We start from the raw sequence: 21,178 nt of genomic DNA, 5'->3' as shown, positions 1-21,178 counted from the left end.
ACTTGCCTCTTCTTTTACAGCCTTTGTTTTTACACAGTTAACAGGGTGCTTTCTGTGGACTATTAAACAAAACATATACTTCAGTGACTAACTCTTGAAAAAAGACAAATAATCAGGAGTTGCTAGGGATCTTCAGCTTTGGCAAAGAGACAACATTTTAAGCAGAGGGTAGACTGCATCCAACTTGAAAAATTTCCAAACTCATCATGTGTCATGATTTGTAGGGATACACACACAAGGTGAAGCTTGCAAAGAAGAGGAGATAAAGGACAACAAAAAGCATGAATTGTTTCTGTTTCAGTATAGAGATTGAAAGTTTATTTTCCCTGAGTAATGTTCATGAGTGCAACATTAGTAGTCTGTAAGTTAAATCAATTCTTTCAACTGTCAGGATTTTGAGTGATGGGCCAGGTCAGGTTATTCTTTTTCCTTCCAGTAATGTTAATACACATACAAATTATACATTAAAATATTTTATTACAATACGGACACTTGGGCTCAAAATTAATACAAATTAAGATAAAATATTTACAAGGTAATGTGTACAGTGTAGCTGTTTGAACAGCATAAACAAGAGAACATCTGAAAAACCACATTCCTTTAGCATTAAGTAACAGAGAGAGCAGACCCCCAGCTCGTTCAAGAAGAACATGCATCCATTGGCAAAGGCTTTCTGAAGAATGAAAGACTTTGGAACAAGATTTGTAAAGTTAAGGGGAAAAAGATTTACTTTATAGAAAGAAAAATCTGGAGGAAGAAGAGGAAAAAAACAGTACTTCATTCTGCTGCTCTGTGCTATTCTTAGATCACTGTCATTAGTTCTTCCCAAAACTTACACACCCCAGGCAAACGAATGGGTTTTTTAGTAACTTGCTGTAATACTGCCACCAGATGCCTTTTAGATGCAATAAAAACAATGCAGTGAATTACAGAAGAGTTTAACCACTTTTTTAATAGAAAAGTGTTCACTTACAATGTTTCTTTCAACAAATTTTTAATGGATGAAACATAATTCTGTTAGAAGAAAATATGTGCTCACTCCCACTTTCCTCAGAGTGCTCTTTCTTCTGGTCTGCCACTCCTACACCATTATAAAATTAGTAGTTGCCAAGGATTTGTTATATATACACCACCTATTTGTAAAAATGTGCAGGTCATTTCTCTAGTTGCTGAGGGGTACTAAAAGCTTCATAAACATTAGCAGCAAAATCTTTCACTTGTTCCATCATCAACAGGTCCTGGAAGAAATGTAAAAAATAAACTTCCTTAATTAAACGCATTCCCCCCTATCCTGCCTGTGCTGTAGTACAGAATTCCTAAGAAAAACACCTGGTACTCCCACAGGCACAACACGAATTTCTTACTTTAGAAAGGTTTATGAGCAGACCTGCAAGTAAAACTAAGACAAGACAAGAAGTTTGTGCTTCTGCACAGTTCAGCAGAAGGAAGAAGTTCTAGAAAAACAGTGTATTTTTGGAAGATACAAATTGACAAAAAGTTTGTTATGGCAATTGTTTTCAATTTTTTGTAAAGCCACTGAAATGAAACAGAATTATTAAAAAGAAATATACAACCTTAATTTCAAGATTTTACTTGGGATATTGTAAATAAGGCAGATTCTTACCTGAACAAAGTGACTGGGTGTTTCACTGCATACTGAATGGATCTGTCCATTTATTATGGGAATTATCTTGGCTAAAGGAAGACTGACACTGGAAAGACTAGGAAAGAACAAAAAATATTGACTTGCTCTGACATAGATGAAGCCACTAAACTGTGATTATAGAATTCTAAGTAATTACCACTTAAAAAGGAAGAATTGTAAGACTGCAAACTAAAATTTATGGATGAAGGGTTTTTTCTCCATATCAAACCTTTCCTTTTATATAGGGAAGTACCAATTCAAATTCCAGTTCATGTTCCTATTGCACTGTTTCATACTTGCTTCTCATGCAAGAGAATTATGGTTTAGCCAGTCTTCACATGTGTGTATAAGTAGACAGGTCATAGAAGTGCCAGTCTACAATTTCACGCTATTTCAAACTAAACCAGGCTTAGGCAGATAGCCAAACTAGACTTCGGGGTATTTTAAGTGATGTAAATAGTATATATTTAAATTAAAACATAACTATCTGAAAGCCAATAGTTACTAAAATAAACATACATAAATCCAGTTATCATTCAAGGTTTTAATTTTAGTATTTGAGAAATAATATTTCAAGGATTTGAACTCAGCTTTTGGATTTGTAATGCCCTCACCACACTGCTTAAAACCAGTTAACTCGAAAACAAAAGCTATTTTTAAACAGTCTTCTAGGAGGATGTAGAAAATCCTGAATGTTACTGCATTTTATCTGCACACCAGTGAAACCTAAAGCTCCATGGGTGCTTTGGCTCCCTCTTACCTATTTACAGAGCTGTTTTGAGAAAGGTCCTTTTCAGTAGGTCTAAAAAACTCTGCCATATTGTCCAGCAGTCGACTGAATCCTCTATTTAAACATGTGCTCAAAACTGTACTGAAGTCTGGACTGAGAATAAAGAATAATAGAAAAAAAGATTTTATTTCTGGGTTTTATTTTTTTTAAACTAACAAGCCCTGCAAGTATTCAGTGCTACAGGTGTGCCTCCCCTCAGAGATGATGTGTGAGCCAGACAAATGCCACTAGCACTGCCACCTCATGAAACACCAGCTCCCTCAACAACCTGAACTCTACCCTAAGATTACTAAAACGCAGATAAACCTAAAGCATTCCTCACTTCTATTTCTTACTAAGTAATAACATAGAAGGGACTGATCCTAAAAGTGCCCCCCATCCCTGGCAATGGTAATAGCTTTACCATTGGTAATACCAATACCTTATAAATGGTAAGAATAGTTTGACACTTGTCTCATTTCCCTCATATCCTACCTTTATTATAAAAGCCTCATTTTTACCAGCTCTCTGGTAAAAGGGCACATACAACCACCCTCAAAACCATGCATTAAAAATAAATTCCAATAAGCCAATACTGGTGTTCACTTTATTAAAGCAAGTAAATCCAATAAAATTACTCTCCATTTACCCTGCTTTAGCAGAAGAGAAGTACTTCTCTGTTCCTACATAACTACAGAGCATGTGAGGAAGAGAGAATAGGTCTGACTGTCAAGGACATCCTGGGTATCTTGTTAAGGCAGCATTATTTCTTAAAAAGTTTCAGAGCTCATGAATTTTGAAAATCCCAACCTACAACTGATAAATATAAAAAATTTAATTCAGAATGGCCACATTTCTCAAATGAAAAGTTGTCAGCTTTTTATATGCAAGTAATTGTCTTACATAAGTAAGTTTTCAGGAGGAGTTTAATGTGAATACTGAATATTTCTCTATACCTTTCTAGCATATCTCTAGTTTCATTCAGTAATTTAATTGTAGCAATGTCTCTTTCTGTGAGTCCACAGGCCTAGAGAAACCAAAGACAGATACTATTTAGTAAGTGCCATCAGCAACTGTAAGAGCAGAAATAGAAAAGTTGAGTATCACGGAATTAAGTCAAGATGTACAAGTGATATATAAAAGAAAATACTGTTGTAAATCAGATTCTCTATAATTTGTGTTTTAAATGGTCACTGTAGGATTTTTTTTTTAACTAAAAACCAATACTAGCAGGAATACCAAACTATTTGAGCAAGTCATCTTTCCAATTCTGACCTTCAATACTGAATTAAATGCAGCATATCAGCTTAAGTTAAAGGAATAAGTGCATGTAGTCACATGCTGAAGCTCAGGTTTCCTCGTTATACCAGTGTAATACCAACTGAAGAATGAGTTTTCTCCAGCCTGTGGTGTGGATGGAGACAAACACCTTCACAAAATTAAGAAATTAATGTTACAGCTGAGATTAGATACACTTTTCTCTTGACTCCTGTTCCTTTTTCAGCCCAAAGCATCAAAGGACTCCAGCACACCATTCTCTTGTGCACGAGCCAAGATGCTCCAACACTCCGTGAACTTCGCTGGTACTCAAGTGCAGGTGATACAATTTAGCTTAGGGCTGAGCTAAGCTGTGCTGTGTCACAGCTTCTGTCACGGGCTAAAGGCATTAACTGGGCTGCATTTCTGAGCACAAAGCTGACATTCTGAGGGTGACGCTTGTTTTCTGTCACATCTGAAGAAAATACAACTGTGCCTAGATTAAAGAGATAAAGACACTTGATTTATGACGGAAGAGGCTTTGCCATTTATTAAAGACACAGATGCCATGGTCACTAGAGGACTGTTATGCACCCTTCCTTCTCCAAAAAAAAACCCAAATAAAAATGCAGAATGAAAAAAGGTAGGTGAAAGGAACTGAATCAAGTACCTGGCTAGCCAAGGGGTTTTCTTCATCTGGCATCAGATAATGACATAAGGGAGAGTAAGATGCAATCTGATCCAAATCTTTATGTTCCACTACTTCCCTGATATCCTTAAGTTTCTGTTCCAGTTCCAGAAGAGACAGGGTCTGCTTAAGGGAAATACTGGAAAGGAAAAAGACTACAGTACTGATTGCAAAATGAGTAACGCTGCTTTCTCCTTCTACCAAGAACATGTTTGTCGCCATCTCCGGCGGCTTGTCGGTGCTGGAGAGTGAGGTGCCGCCACCTTCCTAAGAGCACCTCCTTAGCAAAGCGCTTGGCAGGAGCACCACGCACTCACACACGCATGGATAGCTCCAGAAAATGGGTTGACGACAAAGAGCTGGGAAGGGACTTCATATGGGGTTCCACGAGAGGAGTTTAATGCAGCCACCCTCATGAAGGGTTCCAGGGACAAAGAACACGGGAAGGTCCAGGTTTATAAACGGGAGCAGGGAGAGCATCAGGGACCAACGGTCTGAGGGCACAGGGGCGGTACACAGGCAGGACTGGGGAATGGGAGCCAATGGGAAAGTCTGAGGGAGTGCTGATGGGGCAAGGGCCAATGGGGGGAACCTGGGTGGAGAACCTTCTAGGGCATGGGACACAAAAGGTATAAAGGGGCAGGGAGGCCAACGGGCCAACCAGGGAAGCAGAACTGGGGTACATTAACATACCAAAGCAGAGCATCTTGGGGGAAGCCTTTTCTGTCACCCTAACCTGGGGAGGTTCTTTGATACTAGGGACTGTCCCACCAGTGGACTCTCTTTGTCCCTTGTACCACAGGCTCACCGGCTGCCATACATGTTCACAAGTAACAAGATTCCAATCAGCTACATGGATTTGCACTGGCAGACAGCTTGCTACAATAAAAGCATCGTTTTGAAAAAGTCAATGTGCCTGCTTTCCCCACCCAGTTCTAATAAAACTGTTTTGGGAACAGTCATCACAATAAAACTTAAAAGCTAGCCACAGAGAAATACAGGCTCTTACCTTCCAAAAACTTTATGCACAGCTTGTTTAACAATAGTTATCAACTCAGTCAGTCCTAAAAGGAAGAAAGTAAAAATTATTCTAATGATTTGTTCAAGTCTCAAAAAAAGAATTTTGTAAGTGTAGTTAGCTCATAATAAGCACCATACCATCTCCTAAAAGGTGCTGAATGCTTGATAAATATTGCTGCTGAACTTCAGGGGGAGCTAGTGGTGTCTGTGGGGAAAAAAAAAAAAACCCAACAGTTATGTAACATGTCAACAGTAGAGAACAATGCAAAAATAATTTCAAAAATCATTTCCTTAATCTTTGTAATACTCTTCAGCAAAAACATTCCCCCACTCTCTTCAACTCTGTACTGACTCTTCTTGCCTGTCAACCCCCAGGTCTGTCGTAAGTCCTTTGGCATTCTTTTCTTCAAACCTATACAGATCTCTCATCTTCAGTGGCTCAGAAAAATCTTTCACTTTTCATTCATATACAGGAAAGTCTCTTAAAAACCTGCATTGCAGGTGAAACTAGACCCTCCACCACCCCAGAAATTAAATCTAGTGGATTAGTTATTTATGCTGAAATCTAACAAAAGCTTATCGGACAGAAAAGAAGCTTCCAGAAACCAAGACAGGATTCCAGTTTGTCCCAATGGAATGCTTCAGAGTTGACCCTGTCAACCCACTTCTCTATTGAGAAACTAACAGAAAGGAAACATGTTTCTAGTCCAAACTCATCTTGCCCTTCTAAAACAGCTTTTTCAGGTTTTACAAAATGAAGCATGACCTCAGTCAACTCTGGCCTTCCTAATGAAAGCTTTTCTCCATCCTGCCTTGACATGCTGCTGTTCCTTGACTCTCAGCAGGAGCTATCACGGGGGGCAGATAAGAACTAATCAGCTTGTATCCATTATTTTTAGATATGCCATCCAGCAATTTTCAGGTCCCACTCCCTACAACAGGTACTTCCTTACAGTGGGATTAATCTATTTTTATTGAGCAGTGATACACTACATCAACAAAATACAGGTCTTCCACCTTGCTTGCTCCCACCAACAGACATTTAGATAGATGGCCTTTTGGAGTTAAACCAAATAGCCAAAATTTCAAAGACAACGTTTTTCTTCTTTAATCTCAGAAAAATTTAACTGGAGGAATTAATGTATGTACTAGGAAGACCTAATAATACATATACTTTTGCTTACATATTCATACAGATCATTCACACAATATTACCATTTCACAAAAAATTAAAGCAAAGAAATAATTTCATGTTCAGATAGAAAGAAGCCTTTTTCAAGCAAGACAAATGCAGACAAAAGGTATTCTTCAATATTGCAGGTATTCAGGTAAGCAACAGTATCACCACATCATCCAAATTTAGATCCTGTCAAAGGACATCAATATATCATACTGCCAGTAATGCTTGCATATACCCCACTCTTGTAAGCACCCTTGGTTTCATTCCAATACTCCTAAGCTATGCCCTTTTTATCTCACCAAATAATCCTTTCCCTTCCAAGGAAGTGCAAGTGCTACCTCTGAAACAAAGCAAGACCCTTACTGTGCCGTTCTTGCCGAGCGCGGCGTTATCCAGGTAGATGTAACCGCCGATGATGTTTAACTGGACCCGCAAGAGAACCACCAGCATACAGGTGCTGTACACAGCGACAATACTTCGTGTGAAACCTTGGAAAGACAGAACAGAGTAACTGCAAAGTCAGGGAAATGGGGATGAGTCAAGGGAGAGAGTGCTCTCCAAGACTCACAAGTGCTGATGACTTTTAAATATGCAGTCACATTTCTCTCACTGGTTGTCATAACACGTTTTCACAACACATACCCAAGATGGTCATGAGTCTAATGTGCTGGATCTACATCTAAAGTGTCCCATTTAAAGTCCTATATTAATATTATTTTGCACATTACACAAGTTATGTTGAGAAAATAAAAATCATACAAGTTTTTCCAGAAGGAAAATGTTTAGTGTCAAAATCATCTTTCTTCATTAGGCCAGGAAATACACAGTCTATGTTAGCCCTCATCATGCAATTCGGACCCAACTGCATCTTGTCAAAAAAGTTACCTAAGACAGAAGCAGCTAAGATCTAAAGGAGGAAAATTAAAATGAGCATCAGCTACCAGCCAGTAGGCAATGAGGGTGTAGAGAAGAAGCATCATGAATAGATACAGAGATGGGAAGAAAGGATTCAGATCAAAAGTAGGATTTGTAAAGGTGTTATGAAAAGGAGAAAAAACCAAAAGTAGTATTTCACTGCATAATTATCTGAGTTTACTTTTTCCTTCTCTTCCGCTGCTTCCATCAGCCAATAAGTACAAAGATGATGCAAAGGTTTCATGACCACTGCTATAGTGGTTCTCTCCAACAGGTTCAAAAAAGGGAACTGCTGGCCATGTAAGGGCTGGCCTACATTTCTGATTGAATTTCTACTACATCCAGCACAGAATTCCTGAAACTAGTTTCATTTTATTGCAATGGCACAGAAAGGTCTCACAAAGTTTCACTGAGTAGAGTAGCAGGAAGGCAAATGAAATTCTTCACCTTCGTCTCTGAGCTTCTAGCTTCCCATGGGGCTAAGAAAAGTTCCTTCGTGAAAAGCCTTTGGGGGTGCAGGGGCAGGGAGGAGGTTTGCCATGCGTGTTACACTATCTTCATATCTACTGAAACAACCCAGTGTAAAGTTGTTTTAAATGGTGTAAAAGACATTTTAAATCTAAGCTAAATAATTATGCAGATGTAATCTTTCATTTCCACTTACTTATTATCTTTAAATCCTCCCATATTTCTAACTTGTTTGCTGGCCTGTGGGAAAAATAAATGGAAATATTAAGAATTATATTTTACTTGGAAATTAACAAGTATGTTAAATGACACAGCAGTGCTCTAAGGCGAGCTTATTTAGCTACCATAATTATTCAAATAATATCCAGGTCTATATCTCGTTCAAGAAAGGCCTTGTTCAAGAAAGCAGTATATAAACAACACACTATAAAGGCACGGAAAAGATATTCAAACCTTGATCTAGAAATGTAGCATTTAGTGATGTCAATTACACACTTACATGATCAGTTCTGAGTTACTACAGTATGCAGTCAGAAAAAGCCACTGATGGTATAAACTGGTCTTTTCTGGGGCCTTGACTCTCTATGTATTTAATGTAGACTCAGTCCAGCAGGACTTCCTGTGTATAATAAATGCAGGATCAGAATTTCTATTTCCTACTTTCTTGCAAGAATTACCATTGCCTGACGTGTTTAAAGTTTATATTTGATCATCAAAAACCAAAGAGATCACAACCATCTGTGGAAAGGAAATCTTGCACCGTCCACACCAATACATGTTGATCTTTTCTCTTTTGTTGAGGTGTGTTCACTTCTTTGACCTGACCAATTCCTAGAAGTTTATGTTCTGCAGTCAACAACGCAAGACTGTCAATTGCATAGATACACCTGCCTGAAGTACACTGCATATTTATAACTACTATCCAGAGGTAATCATAGCAACACAGCAGCAGTAGCAGGAATAAGAGCAAGCTAACATCCAAAATTTTCACCAGCCATTCTCACCTGTTAAGCACTGTCAGTAAAGAATGGCTACAGTTTGTCTATTGTGGAAGACATACATTGTAAAAGTCATTTAGGGAAACCTTTGCTAATTTCTCAGGATCAGAATTAACACTTAAATATTTAGAGCCAAGAGTTCAAATTAACCTATACTTTACAGTAACCTAGTTTACCAAAAAAACTCCCAAACCCCAGCACTTCTCACTAGAAATCATTTCTCTTTACAGGCACAGCAGGTGCACTTTGGCAGTAGTTTGAACATTCTATCACTTACACAAAGAATTTTTAAGTTCACCACTATCAAATAATGTGAATAAACTATTATCTACAACTCTAAAAATTAGAGAGATTAAATAAACAATAGCTGAAAGAGATACAAGGACCCACGGCAAACACAAAACCAATTTGCACACTTTTCACAAGCTACTCTGTGCAGGTTTTTAAAGCTTTGCTAAAGCAAAACAAAGGAAGGACTTCGTAAAAAATACTGTAATATTTCTATACATAAAACATATAATGGGACTCAAAGCTATAGTTGTTACTTATCAGGGGTAAGTTCTCCATGCAGAATGAAGAGAGACAGAGAAGCCAATACATCATCAGCCAACTACACTTGCACATTTTACATCAAAACATTTCCTAGAGCTCATGCTTACGGAGCTTCTCCTTACAGGGTAAGGCAGCAGCCAGATAACAGTTGAAGTCTGCAAATATTAAGCCTAACAGTATAAATTATTTGTTCAGTCTTCATCTCCTGCAATTTACTAAGACTCAGCTGCTACTAAAAACTCAACTTTTACTTCATGTTTATTTATTTGGAAGGCCATTACTTGCTACGAAAGCAAAGGACAATGCAAACAGAAACCAGAGGTTTGGAATAAAGCTAAGTGCTGAAGAGGTGGTAGATGAGCAACATCTGCAAGGCTGCAGAAGCAGGGACTTCACCTTATCTTATCCAATCACTGGGCTCTAAAAAGAGGAGGACAGACCGAGCAAGAGTATCTGTGGTCTTGGATGCTGTTCCCTCTTCAAAAATTTCTCTAGAAGCCAGAAGACTTCAGCCTCCTTACACCCCTGGCCACCCCAAATTTAAGGAATTGAATGGATTTTAAGTTAAAGATTATTACCTACCCGTAATATATGATAATATAGATCCATAACATGTTAAGCCACACCACAGATTATGTGAGAAAAATAATACATCTTCAGGGACATGAAGAAAGGTAAATCTCTACATCTGCTCTTTTGTATATTCAACAACAACAGCACTTAAAGGTCTGGAGACATTTGACTGATCTTCTCAAATGGAAGTGGAAAGCAAAGAAATCTATACCTCCATGCGTAGCAGAGCTTCTTCAAAGAATCACTTCAAAGTGGAGTGAGCTTTGATGGCTGATTCCATTATCTGTACCTTCACAACCCCCTCCCTACATTTCAGTTCAAAACTTTCAAGCATCCAGTTAAAACTTTCTCAGTGTAAGCCAAAATAAGAAGCATTAAGACACAAATTCCACTGTAAGATACACTCTAAATGGTCATCCATGCTTACAGAATGTTGATATAACGAGCATTAAAAAAAAATTCTGTTTTCATAAGTGCATACCAATAACAAGAAAAAAGCTTAATCTCTATTTTCACTAGGATTGTGGGAATTCAGAGGTGCATCATTGTATCCCGTGACTGTTTCAACTGGTCAAAAAAGTTAGACATAGCAGGTGTATTTTGATAAAAGAATGCTTACTACAGAGAACAAACTAAGGTATCATATGTCTTCACCACTGAACAAAGGATTACAAACTGTTGCAGACTACTTGCTGCACAGTTCTGATGACATATGTGGTGATCCACAAGCTCTTTTGTTCATTCAGTTTAATTTTTTCATTGAATAAGACTTCTATTATGATAAATACATTTATATCATTAGAATTGACCTTTCCCAATTCCTCATTGTTTGGGGTAAATACTATTCAGTAACAGTTGCAAATCCTCAGATAGTTTATTACAAAAACATCATTCAGGCTGCAATTCCCTCTTTAAATCACGCTGCTCTGCTGTGGAAGTTTTTGGACTGAAAAAAACAGTGACTGAATACGTAACCTATTAAATGCTGGACAGCTGAAGTTATAGGTGTATAAATAAACTAGTGGGAGGTAAACTAGAAAGACAGTCTAGAGTGAGTCAGAAATCCTGTGTTAACTGCCTACATAATACTTTTACTCTGTGCCATATGCCAAGCAATTTACATTTAAGGTACGCCATTATGCACTTTACGTATTTAAAAATAGGCTATTTGTTCCTGCAGTTGTAAGGAATTCCAAGATGTTTTCTGACAGGGAAGCGTTTCTGTTAATGTATGATATGTCCCTATTAGTTCTACTTCAATAATAAAATTTAAAAAATTACTTCTCATCACTTACATGCCTTTTCAATCTCATCTTGGATACTTTCCACTACTACTCATGTCTGAACTTGGTAAGATTACATAAACATTTTTACAAACACAACATCAACAACTCACACAAAATATTCTGTTCTGTTTAGAGGACTAGATCCTCTAAGTACTTTTATCTACCTATCTTACACCCACTTCAACAAAAAACATGGCTCTCACTGCAGCACCTTAAAGGAGGTATTATTTCCTGTAATTTTTGGAAAATGCCAGCCATACCTATCAAAATACAACTAACATGACAAAATATTTACATAGTGATTTCAAAATACCTTAAGACTAATGATTCAATGGGACACTGAACCAAAATTCTGCATGTTCTCTACATTATATAATTTGAAAAAAACTTGTCATCAAAACAAGTGGAGTTCAATGCATTTAAAACAGTCTTACCTATTTTTAAGAAGAGATGTGAGACTCTCAGAGTTTAACTGATGCATTAAGGCATCCTTCAATGTTGGGAGCATTGACAGTACTGTTATTAAAAGAAGAAAACCAAACAACAAAACCTGTCAACATCAACAAGAAAAACCCCATCATAAACCCATCCTCAGTTCACATTGAACAGGTGCTATAGGATGTACATCCCATTGCTCAACAAGCAAAACTGGGAGAACAAGTGAAATAGGAAATCCCAGGAGTACTCAGAAGTGCAGTAACCTGTGTGCCTCTCACAAGCTGGGGCACAATGCTGCTCTTACATGGCCATGTGGTTTTACTGGCTCGAGATGCAAATGTGTACTCACATCCTGCATATACATGCCTCCAACTCCCCAGAAAAAAAATCGGCTGACAACCTACACTACTGCATTTCTCCCAGTGAGAAGAAAAAGATCTGAGGTTTATTTTGTCTGATGAGAACTGGAGAAAGGTATGTTCTAAATGAGAGAAAGCTAGTGGGAAAAAATGCTTTACTTTCAGAACAATGTCTGATCGGCTGTTACATGATGGAACAGGAAATAAAAAACATGATAAATAATAAGAACAAAGTATGAAAAATCTTGTCAGGAATGCATGCTGCCAAACACAAGATACTTTGTACAAAGAACGGCAAACAAAAACTTAGTCCTTGCAGCAAGATCACTCCCAGCAGTACAAAATGGAGAAGATGAAAATTAAATACCAATTGTTCAGGGTAAACAGGTTGAACTTACAGCCACCCAAGAAGCCATTACAAATTTCAACAGAAAAAGAAAATGCTGCCTAATTTGTTTAATAAAAATAGTTTTGAATGGCCTGTATTTACAATGGCAAGGAATTTTTTAAAACTCTTCTCTGTCATCTCCTTTCCAAAAATCTTAAGACTGGTGCTGTAAGTACTTTCACTTTCTGCTCTCCGGCTAGTAAGGTACCTTCTAACTGAGTAGGAAACTGATGGGCTGATGTGCTTCTTATTAAAAATTACCCAGCAAGTTCTCCATGTTGCTTACTAACAATGTGCTATAATGAATAAAACAATCCTGCTGTAAATTCAGTATTGTTTGAATCTGAGTGCTATTTCACACCTCAACACCACATGCAGATTAACGCAAAAGGATCCTGAAGTGACAAAAAAATTGTAACCTGCATGTGTACTTGTATGTGTATTGATGCGTAAGCGTTCAGATGTCCCCTAAGATCCCTTTAATCCTCTACTCTTCAGACTCTCTTTATTTGCAAAACAACTCTATTTATGCACCAGTATTTAATTAAGATTTTGAATTTACCTACATTTCTTATTCCTCTTCCATCCTGACAATATGTAGCATAAATCCCTGAACACCTCCCCCTTTTTGAGAACAGTAGCCTTTTCCTTATCTTACCTGTCATATTGCACGTCCTCTGATTACTTTCAAAATGGTACTGCCTTCGTGCTTGGGCGATGTACTCAGCTGCCTCTCGTTCTTGGATTTCTCTGATTTTCTTCTGCCCATATTTTCCCAGTAAATAGACTCCTACAGAGAAATATCCATATTAGAAGGTGCTTTTAAAAAGTGAGAAAGGTCCCTTAACCCTTTTTCTTCGATTTTAAAGCATAAGGGTGCATAGTGGGGGTTTTTTTTGGATATGAGGGTCTTGAGTATTTTAATAATTATTGACAAAGAAATACTCAGAAAGAATGTTTTCAAAATTAATTAAAAGGTCAAGGCTAATGACTTGAATCAGAAGAAACTTTCCTGATTAGAGGTATCTTGCCATTCACAGAGGACATTTTTGGTACTACTGCAATGTGAACAACTAGTACAGAAGAGACTGAAATGAAAAAGAGAAACAATGTAGGGTAAGAAAAACAAAGAATAGAGAAAACAAACAGAAATGCATAAGCCTAGAGATGGATGAAAAATTGAATTTTTTAAAAGATATATTTCTAAAATTAGCAGAAGTTAGAGATAAAACTCAAGTACTAAAGATCATGTAAGAGAAAAATCTTATAGATCAACACTTCCTTCATTTGGTCTTGAAACTTCTGTAGGAAGAACCTTAGCTTCAAGGGGGCTTGACTGTGGCTCCTCTTTTTTTACCACACCTGGTTCCTACTTTCCAGCCACACTCTTCTTCTCTTGAGAGTCTGACCATCCCTCCTCGCCCTCATTATGAATCTTTGTTTCCATAAAGACAGACCAAAAATTTTTGCTTTGCATTTTCACCTCTTCCAACCTACATCCCTCTGCAGTTTCCCCCAACAGCCTGTCCCACATCACCACGGGTTCAGATATCTATCCAGGCTGCCCACAGCCCTCTTCCCATCTTTCCTCATCTCTGCTCCCTTTTCTAAGCCATTCCTCAAGACACCACTACACCTTCTAGGCTTATCCTCAGCACCTCTGCCCACTCTAAGTTGCTTTCCATTAATTTCTCCCCCTCCACCTGGGCCTTCTTATAGCACCTCCCGTGTGTCAGGTTCATCTGCTGCCTCCCATATGCACTGGCAGCAGCAGTTACCTACTTAGGTGTGCAACAAGCACTTCCTATGCTCTCTCATGAAAGGTTTGGAGAGGGGATGGAGACAAGGGAGGAACAAACCCATGCAAAAAGACTATTGTACAAGTTAATAATCTTTTCTCTGTGTGGACTAATACTCTGATTACTGAAACTCATCTACAGAGAGCCAGCTCCAAATCTGTCAGGTCAATAATGGCACACAAAAGAAATCTGAATAACAAATCAAGTATTTTTAAATTTTTTTCCTCAAAGTACTTTCTAAAGTTGTAAACACACAAAGTTTTCTTCAAAGTTCAATTTTCACATTTAGAAGTCAGTATTTGAACAAATGAGGCATTTAACAGTTGCTGAAAGCCGGAAGTTTCAAAATTAATTTTATAAACCAAATCTACAAAAACTAAAAAAACCCCCAAAAACCAAAAAAAACCCAACCAAAAAACAAACAAACAAACAAAACCCATAAACAAACCCAAACCTGGCAAGATTTTGAATTCAGCTACATTTTTTAGGTTATTAAAACCTTCCAAAATATTCTCCAAAACTATCATCAGTGCTTGAAAAGGCTTGTCAACTTTGTGCTCCAATGTCCATGGTTGTAAAAAAATCCAGCTATTCATACTGGCATTATGTTTGCTCATAGGCAACTACAAGCCAGACCAGTCTGGAACAACCACAGTCACTTCCATTTCCCAAAAGCCTCATAAAACAGAAATGGGTAAATCTCTCCCTCACTTCAGCCTTTAGGCAGACTGACCATTTGCCATATGGAATATTCACTTCATTAGATGCAAACTTTAATATTATTATTATGGGCCCATATATGACAAATGTGATCTCACCATTAAATTGTTAACCAAAAATGAGACTTCACAATCAAGATTATTTTCATCTAAAATGTTACCAATTCCTGCTAAGAATATCTATTCAGAATACAACTGTCAGGTTACTTATTTTTTTCAGCTAATATACTGGAACAGAAACAATTTTTTTAGCATTAGTGATCAGTTCTTGAACACAAGGTATTTCCAATCATTTTACCCCACCACATTTTTCACATTACATTAACATATAGTCATTTGTCCAAATGACTAGTTTTGTTTACTTTTCTGCACCCCAAAATAAATCCTTTTAACTCCAGGTTTTGTGGAAGAAAAGTCATAAGTATAAAAAAATACCCTTCCTGAATGTAGACAGGACATAGCAGACATGCAAACAGTTCAAGAAGAATCATGTGCATGCCCTGGAGTGATGTACTGGAGCAGCAGCTTTGAGATTGAGACAGCTAATTGCTTAACACTTGATTGTTAAGGCTGTGTGCCTACGCTGTACTAAGAGCTGCCATGCCCGGTGAGGGCACAGCAGGGCAGCAGCAGTCACCCAGGTTTAACAAGGAGTCTCCAGAAAAAAACACTTGTCCAAAACAATGCAACACCAGCTCCTAAGTCTCATTTTTCCCTCCCTTCCCTGAACTAAGCTATAACTTTGACCCACTGTTAACAGATGTTGCTTAATCCAGGATTATCCTCTTCTCTGGAATGCGATGCATTAGTTAACCAAGGTAAAAGCTGCACCACCCACCCACCCGCCTTAGCAAACCCACCAAACAACAGCAATTTTGAGGTTTGGTTGTCAGCAGCAGACTATCTGTGTTACCAACTGCTTGGCTTGTAAGTGCCTCTAAGTCGCCTGGAGGATGCAGCACTTCACTTGTGAAATTCAAGTCTCAGTTGTGACAGTGAACTTCTGCCCACTACGCTCGTTCCTGACAACAGCAGCAGAGCCTCTGCAAGACTCTGGCTTATGAGACATGTCAAGGAGCTGCCAACCGGGGGGTTGGCTTGCATGGGTGTTTGCATTTTTCTTTAGGACAACCATGTGTATCTATATTAGTATGTTGCATTAATTCTGAGGACTTGACAATAATACAGACTTCTTCTAAGAAGTCCAGAATGAATGCATCACACAAAAACATCATCACATGGAGCTGGAGGCAGGACCAGAGAAAGCCACATCCAAAAACTGCCATGATGTAAAGTCAGCTAACAAACCTGTAAAAAACTAAGCTGGTATTTTGAAAGTCTCATTATAAACATGCAAAGTCAACACCAGCTTTTTATAATAACAATATAACTTAATTTTACCTCTCAGTATGGGATAGGAGGTCTGCAAAAAGCTGCAGCAGCAAGATTTACTCATGTCTAATTAGCTAAACTATTGTATAGATGGAACTTCATACTAAATCTTCCCATAAGTTTCATACAAAACCAGGAATTAAGAAAATTCAGAAATAGTGAGACTGTCTATGAGATAATTCCTATGGAAGCCTTTTTCTATCTTTATCAGAATGGGAACTATACAAAATGCTACAGTCTCAACACATCTGATTTGGAGGAGTCAGAAAAAAATGAGTGATAAAAACAAGGATTACATCAGCTGATATCAGATCCTTCAAGTACAAGAACCTCAGTAAGGATCTCAAACTACAATTCATACTGTGTTACAATTGATCTAGAAAGAGAAACGTATTTACATTTGTACGGGCTGTCTGTGCTGGATTTGGCTGGGATTGAGTTTTCTTCATAGTAGCTGGGAACAGTGTTGCTAATAGAGAGATATTTTTCTAATTGCTGAGCAAAGTACACAAAGTCAAGGCCTTTTCTGCCTATCACACCACCCCACCAGCAAGGAGGCTGGGGGTCACAAGGAGTTGGGAGGAAAGACAGCCAGGACAGCTGATCCCAAAAGATCCAAGGGACATGCCACGTCATAGGATGTCATGCTTAGCAGGAAAATTTGGGGCGCAAATGGGGAGAGGGGGTGCACTGCTCAGGGACTGCTGGGCATCAGTCAAGCCTGATTCTCCTCCTCATCCCACCAGGGAGGGATGAGTGTGTCTGTGTGTCTCTATGTGTGTGTGAGGAAAAGGCTCTGTGGTGCTTTAGTTGCTGGCTGGGGAATGCCCTGGGGTCTACAGCACCCATATCCTGTGGAAGCAACACTTTGATTTGAGATAAATATGCTCTAATTTGTCTCCATACCCCTCTTTGGCTGTAGCACTGTACAGTCTCTTCCCACCTTAATGTAAGTAATGGAAGAAGTTTACAAAGTCTGCAGGCTCTTACACGTTCAATCTAGTAGCCTCCAACAGGTAGGATATTTCTCACATCACACAGTTTATGGCTTCCCATAAAAGGAAGGGCTCAGCCCTTTCCCTTTCCTTTCTTCACAGGTGGAATGGAGGGCTGAGCAGAAGAGTGGGATAGGTAACTAGGAGGCATCAGGTTTTCAGGAAACCTCTTTTACAGCCCTAAGTAACCTCAGCCCTCACTGCCACACTTACCTCAGGAAAACAGAAGGGAAATTTTCAGTTTTAAGAATTTTATTATGTAGAAATTGTGCTGACACACAGAAGCCTGCATCCTTCCAGGACACGGACAGCTCCGTAAGTTGTGGTTTGTCCTCATGTTCAAGCAAGCCATGCATCAAGTGACATACAAGCCATACAACTGTCCCATTATGGTTGAAAACCATCTTTAAAACATGCAGGCACTGAAGCCTTATTCTCTTGGCAACACTGAGTCCCATCAGAACATACTTAATGCCCCTGTGCTTATTCACAAACCAAGCCAACTTTCTCTGCTAAGCAGAGAGATTTCTGAACTGAAATGCTTTTTCTGCAAGCCAAAGGTTGCAACAGATGAAATTCAGAAATAACTAATGCACCACTGAAATCAGAACCATACATTGCAGACACACCCTGAGCTCAATCTTCCACTGCAGCAACAGAATTTCAATGGTGAATCATTTTGCAATATCTACTGAAATCTACCTTGAATGCTGAGCACAGAGATAAAAAACTACTTTAAACAAACTGTCCAATAAACACGTGAACCTTAGGTGTTCTTGTGGCTTCATCATGCTCTCTCTCTCTACTTTACATATTTTTAGAGGGTTTGATCCTAGACCACTAGATCTTGCTTGCTTGCTTGAAGAGATTTAAGTATTTTCAGTATGCAACTTATTATATATTGTTAAAGAAACAAGTTCTAAAGAAAGTGTTTGTACAGGGTCTTTGCCAAGGTAAGGCTTTCTCAATCCTGCCCTGTGGTTAAAGGGAAGTTACATATATTTTTTCAGTTGTTTTTTCCCTCAATTTGAGCTCTTATTTTTTGAGATTTCTATCTTCATAAGCAGTAAAATCTGTCATAGTGTTGGGATTGAGAGAAATTGCATGTACAATAACAGTCACTGATAACACACATGGAATCCACTTCAGTAAACAGAGGAAAAGCTACCAACCAACTCTGATTTTGGTGCGGTAATTCTTCAGTAACACAACACTGATACAACACTGTATCAGTAATAATGTAGAAACTCCTGTACTGTCCAATGAATCATTAAATATTCACATTAAGCTCTGACCATGTGCCAGTTAAGGACTTAAAATCATTAAATCTTGTGATGCCCCATTTTCCTTGTTATACCCTCCTTCCCAGAAAATGCACCTGCAGCTCTTAAAAAACCAACAGAGAATGTAGATTCCAGACTCTGCAACTAAATCAGCAGATTTGGATGCTTTCCTTAAATCATTCAGCCACTTCCAAATATTCTGTCTTCAGGTAAAAGCAGTGTGTAAAGTTGCATTCCACCTTTCAAGATTTTGCAGTATTTTCTGGAGAGTCCACCACAGATCTCAGAGTTCTGATTCAGTGGTGGTAGCATTACCATAGCTCATGGAGTTATTTTAAGGTCTGATCCACAACTATGTAGATGACCAAAGCACTCAAGATTCAGCTGCTGAACAACTATAAAGTAGCACTCTGCCGTAATTCACTCCATCTCCCTGGCTCCCTTAAAATACCATGGTGGAAAGTTGCCACCCGTGGCAGCTAATGATGTTTACCTGCTTGTGGAAGCCCAGATTTACTTCAGTCTCAAATACATAAAAACCAATTCTCTAAGAGCCCTCAAATACTACACAGCCTGAAGAAATGGATAATTGATCCATGCTGCAGAAAATGACAACATAGTTAAATATTTTCAGTCAGAAGTTGAAATGCTTATTAGAGAAGGAGTACGTTAGGGTTTTTTTTTTTGTTTGGTAATTCTTTAAGTGACATTATTTTAGTCCATAATTATTATTTTAAGTGCACTTCATCCAGTCAGTAGCATTTTAGTGAAAGTGACACTGAGCTGTATATAAACAACACCAATCATAAGGAAAAAACTGCAAATTCAGTTATGTTAGGTTGGTTTGCAGGCTGGCAGAAGGCTGTTTATACATGAGGAATTTAAGATTTCAGGCTATGAGGACTACTAGAGCCACAAGCTCCCATATACCTGCTTTACCACTTGGGAATTGATCCATGTTTACTCACTGGAACTGGGACAAGTGATTTTTTACTATTCCCATTTGTCCACCCACCACTCTCACACAGACAGTTGAAGGGGAAGGGGAGCATCTTCCAGGTGACAGCCTGGTGTATGTATCTGTTTGCTTAACACACGGGGCTGATAGTGAGGTGGTAAACATGACTGTGTGCTGCACTTGCAGAGTCACAAAACCTGCAGGTGAGGGGGTGAATTGGAGGAGCAGCCTGACAAGTACAGCAGTAACCATCACCCAGCCTGTTATCATGGATTAATTGGCACTCTTTGGAAAGACGCAGAAGGAATTAATGATGAAAGAATGCAGATGACACAAGAACCAAGGCAAGCCAGAAGTAAATACAATTCACCTTCACAGGGGACTTCAGCTCAATATATGACAAAACATACTACAAAAGCCTTGCAGCCCTCAGAACATTCAACTGTTCAGGCAAGTTCCAGTTCTGTGTCATTTACATCGGATGTAAGTACGTCTGATGACTGAGTGCACAAAGACATGGCTGTGCCTTTTGAGGAGTATCTAATCTCCAGCTGCACAGCTATGCACTTTTAACACAGAGAGAGATCCAATGTGCCCCTTTAAATCCAATTCCAACTAAAAACAACCCTATAATACTCCAGGGGAAGGTGAAGTTTACTAGACCATAACCACCCTATAGGTTAGACAAGAGCCTTAAGGGAGAAAGAAGTGCTCGAATAATTAACACAAATCCTCTCTGTGAAAGCTTTGTGTCTGCAACTAATCTGTATTTGTCCAGAGAAAGGCAATGAAGGTGGTGAAGGGTTTGGAGCACATGTCCTATAAAGAGTGGCTGGCTGAGGGAGCTGGGGGTGTTTAGCCCAGAGAAAAGAGGCTCAGGGGAACCTTATCACTCTCTACAAATACCTGAAAGGAGATTGTAGCCAGGTGGGGGTCAGTCTCTTCTCCCAGGTAACAAATGACAGAACAAGAGCACATAGTCTTAATGTGCACCAGGGGAGGTTTAGCTATGACGTCAGGAGGAATTTCTTCACAGAAAGGGTGATTAGACATTGGAAAGGGCTGCCCAGGGAGGTGGTGGAGTCACCGTCTCTGGAGGTGTTTAAGGAAAGACTGAATGTGGCACTTGAGTGCCATGGTCTAGTTGACAAGGTGGCGTTCGGTCGCAGGTTGGACTCGACGATCTCTTTTCCAACCTAATTGATTCTGCGGTATTTGAAAATTCACCTCAACGCACAAGTCACATATGAAAGCGCAGGTTTTCAGTCTGCATCCTTAAAAACAACACGAGCGTCACCCACGCTTTGCGCGTTTAAACGTTGTTTCAAAGCAACGCGATCACCCGCCGTAAGAACACCCGGACAACCCGAGTCCCTGTCTTTTAGGGCTTAAAGGACGACGCGCAGATTCCCCTTCCTGCCTCGGGCAAAAGTCCTGCTGGCACCTGGGCTCCCCGGCGGCGGACGGTGAGAGCGCTTCGGTGTCACCAGGTGGGC

At 39.0% G+C, this 21,178-nt stretch overlaps 2 protein-coding genes across 2 annotated transcripts in view; one reads left to right on the top strand and one right to left on the bottom strand.

The window, feature by feature from the left end:
* Positions 1-289: 289 nt before the first annotated feature.
* Positions 290-13,333, bottom strand: PEX3 (peroxisomal biogenesis factor 3; the record flags this gene model as incomplete). Its single annotated transcript, XM_017737195.1, has 11 exons — positions 290-1,238; positions 1,625-1,721; positions 2,406-2,528; positions 3,371-3,441; positions 4,342-4,498; positions 5,369-5,423; positions 5,518-5,584; positions 6,923-7,047; positions 8,139-8,182; positions 11,786-11,867; positions 13,195-13,333. Coding segments are annotated over 11 exons (1,044 nt in total), but the record flags the coding sequence as incomplete, so codon positions are not given.
* A 5,751-nt stretch (positions 13,334-19,084) lies between these two features.
* The window catches only part of ADAT2 (adenosine deaminase, tRNA specific 2), a 13,122-nt gene continuing 11,028 nt past the window's right edge, over positions 19,085-21,178 (top strand). Inside the window, exons 1-2 of the mRNA XM_008636006.2 lie at positions 19,085-19,126; positions 21,068-21,148. Coding sequence (XP_008634228.1) covers positions 19,085-19,126; positions 21,068-21,148 — 123 coding nt within the window. The remainder of the gene's footprint in view (positions 19,127-21,067; positions 21,149-21,178) is intronic.

This window comes from Corvus brachyrhynchos, unplaced genomic scaffold (genome assembly GCF_000691975.1).
Source record: "Corvus brachyrhynchos isolate BGI_N302 unplaced genomic scaffold, ASM69197v1 scaffold6, whole genome shotgun sequence".
Taxonomy (NCBI): domain Eukaryota; kingdom Metazoa; phylum Chordata; class Aves; order Passeriformes; family Corvidae; genus Corvus; species Corvus brachyrhynchos.
The sequence above is the reverse complement of the archived record's forward strand: the minus strand, read 5'-3'. Positions and strand labels throughout refer to the sequence as shown.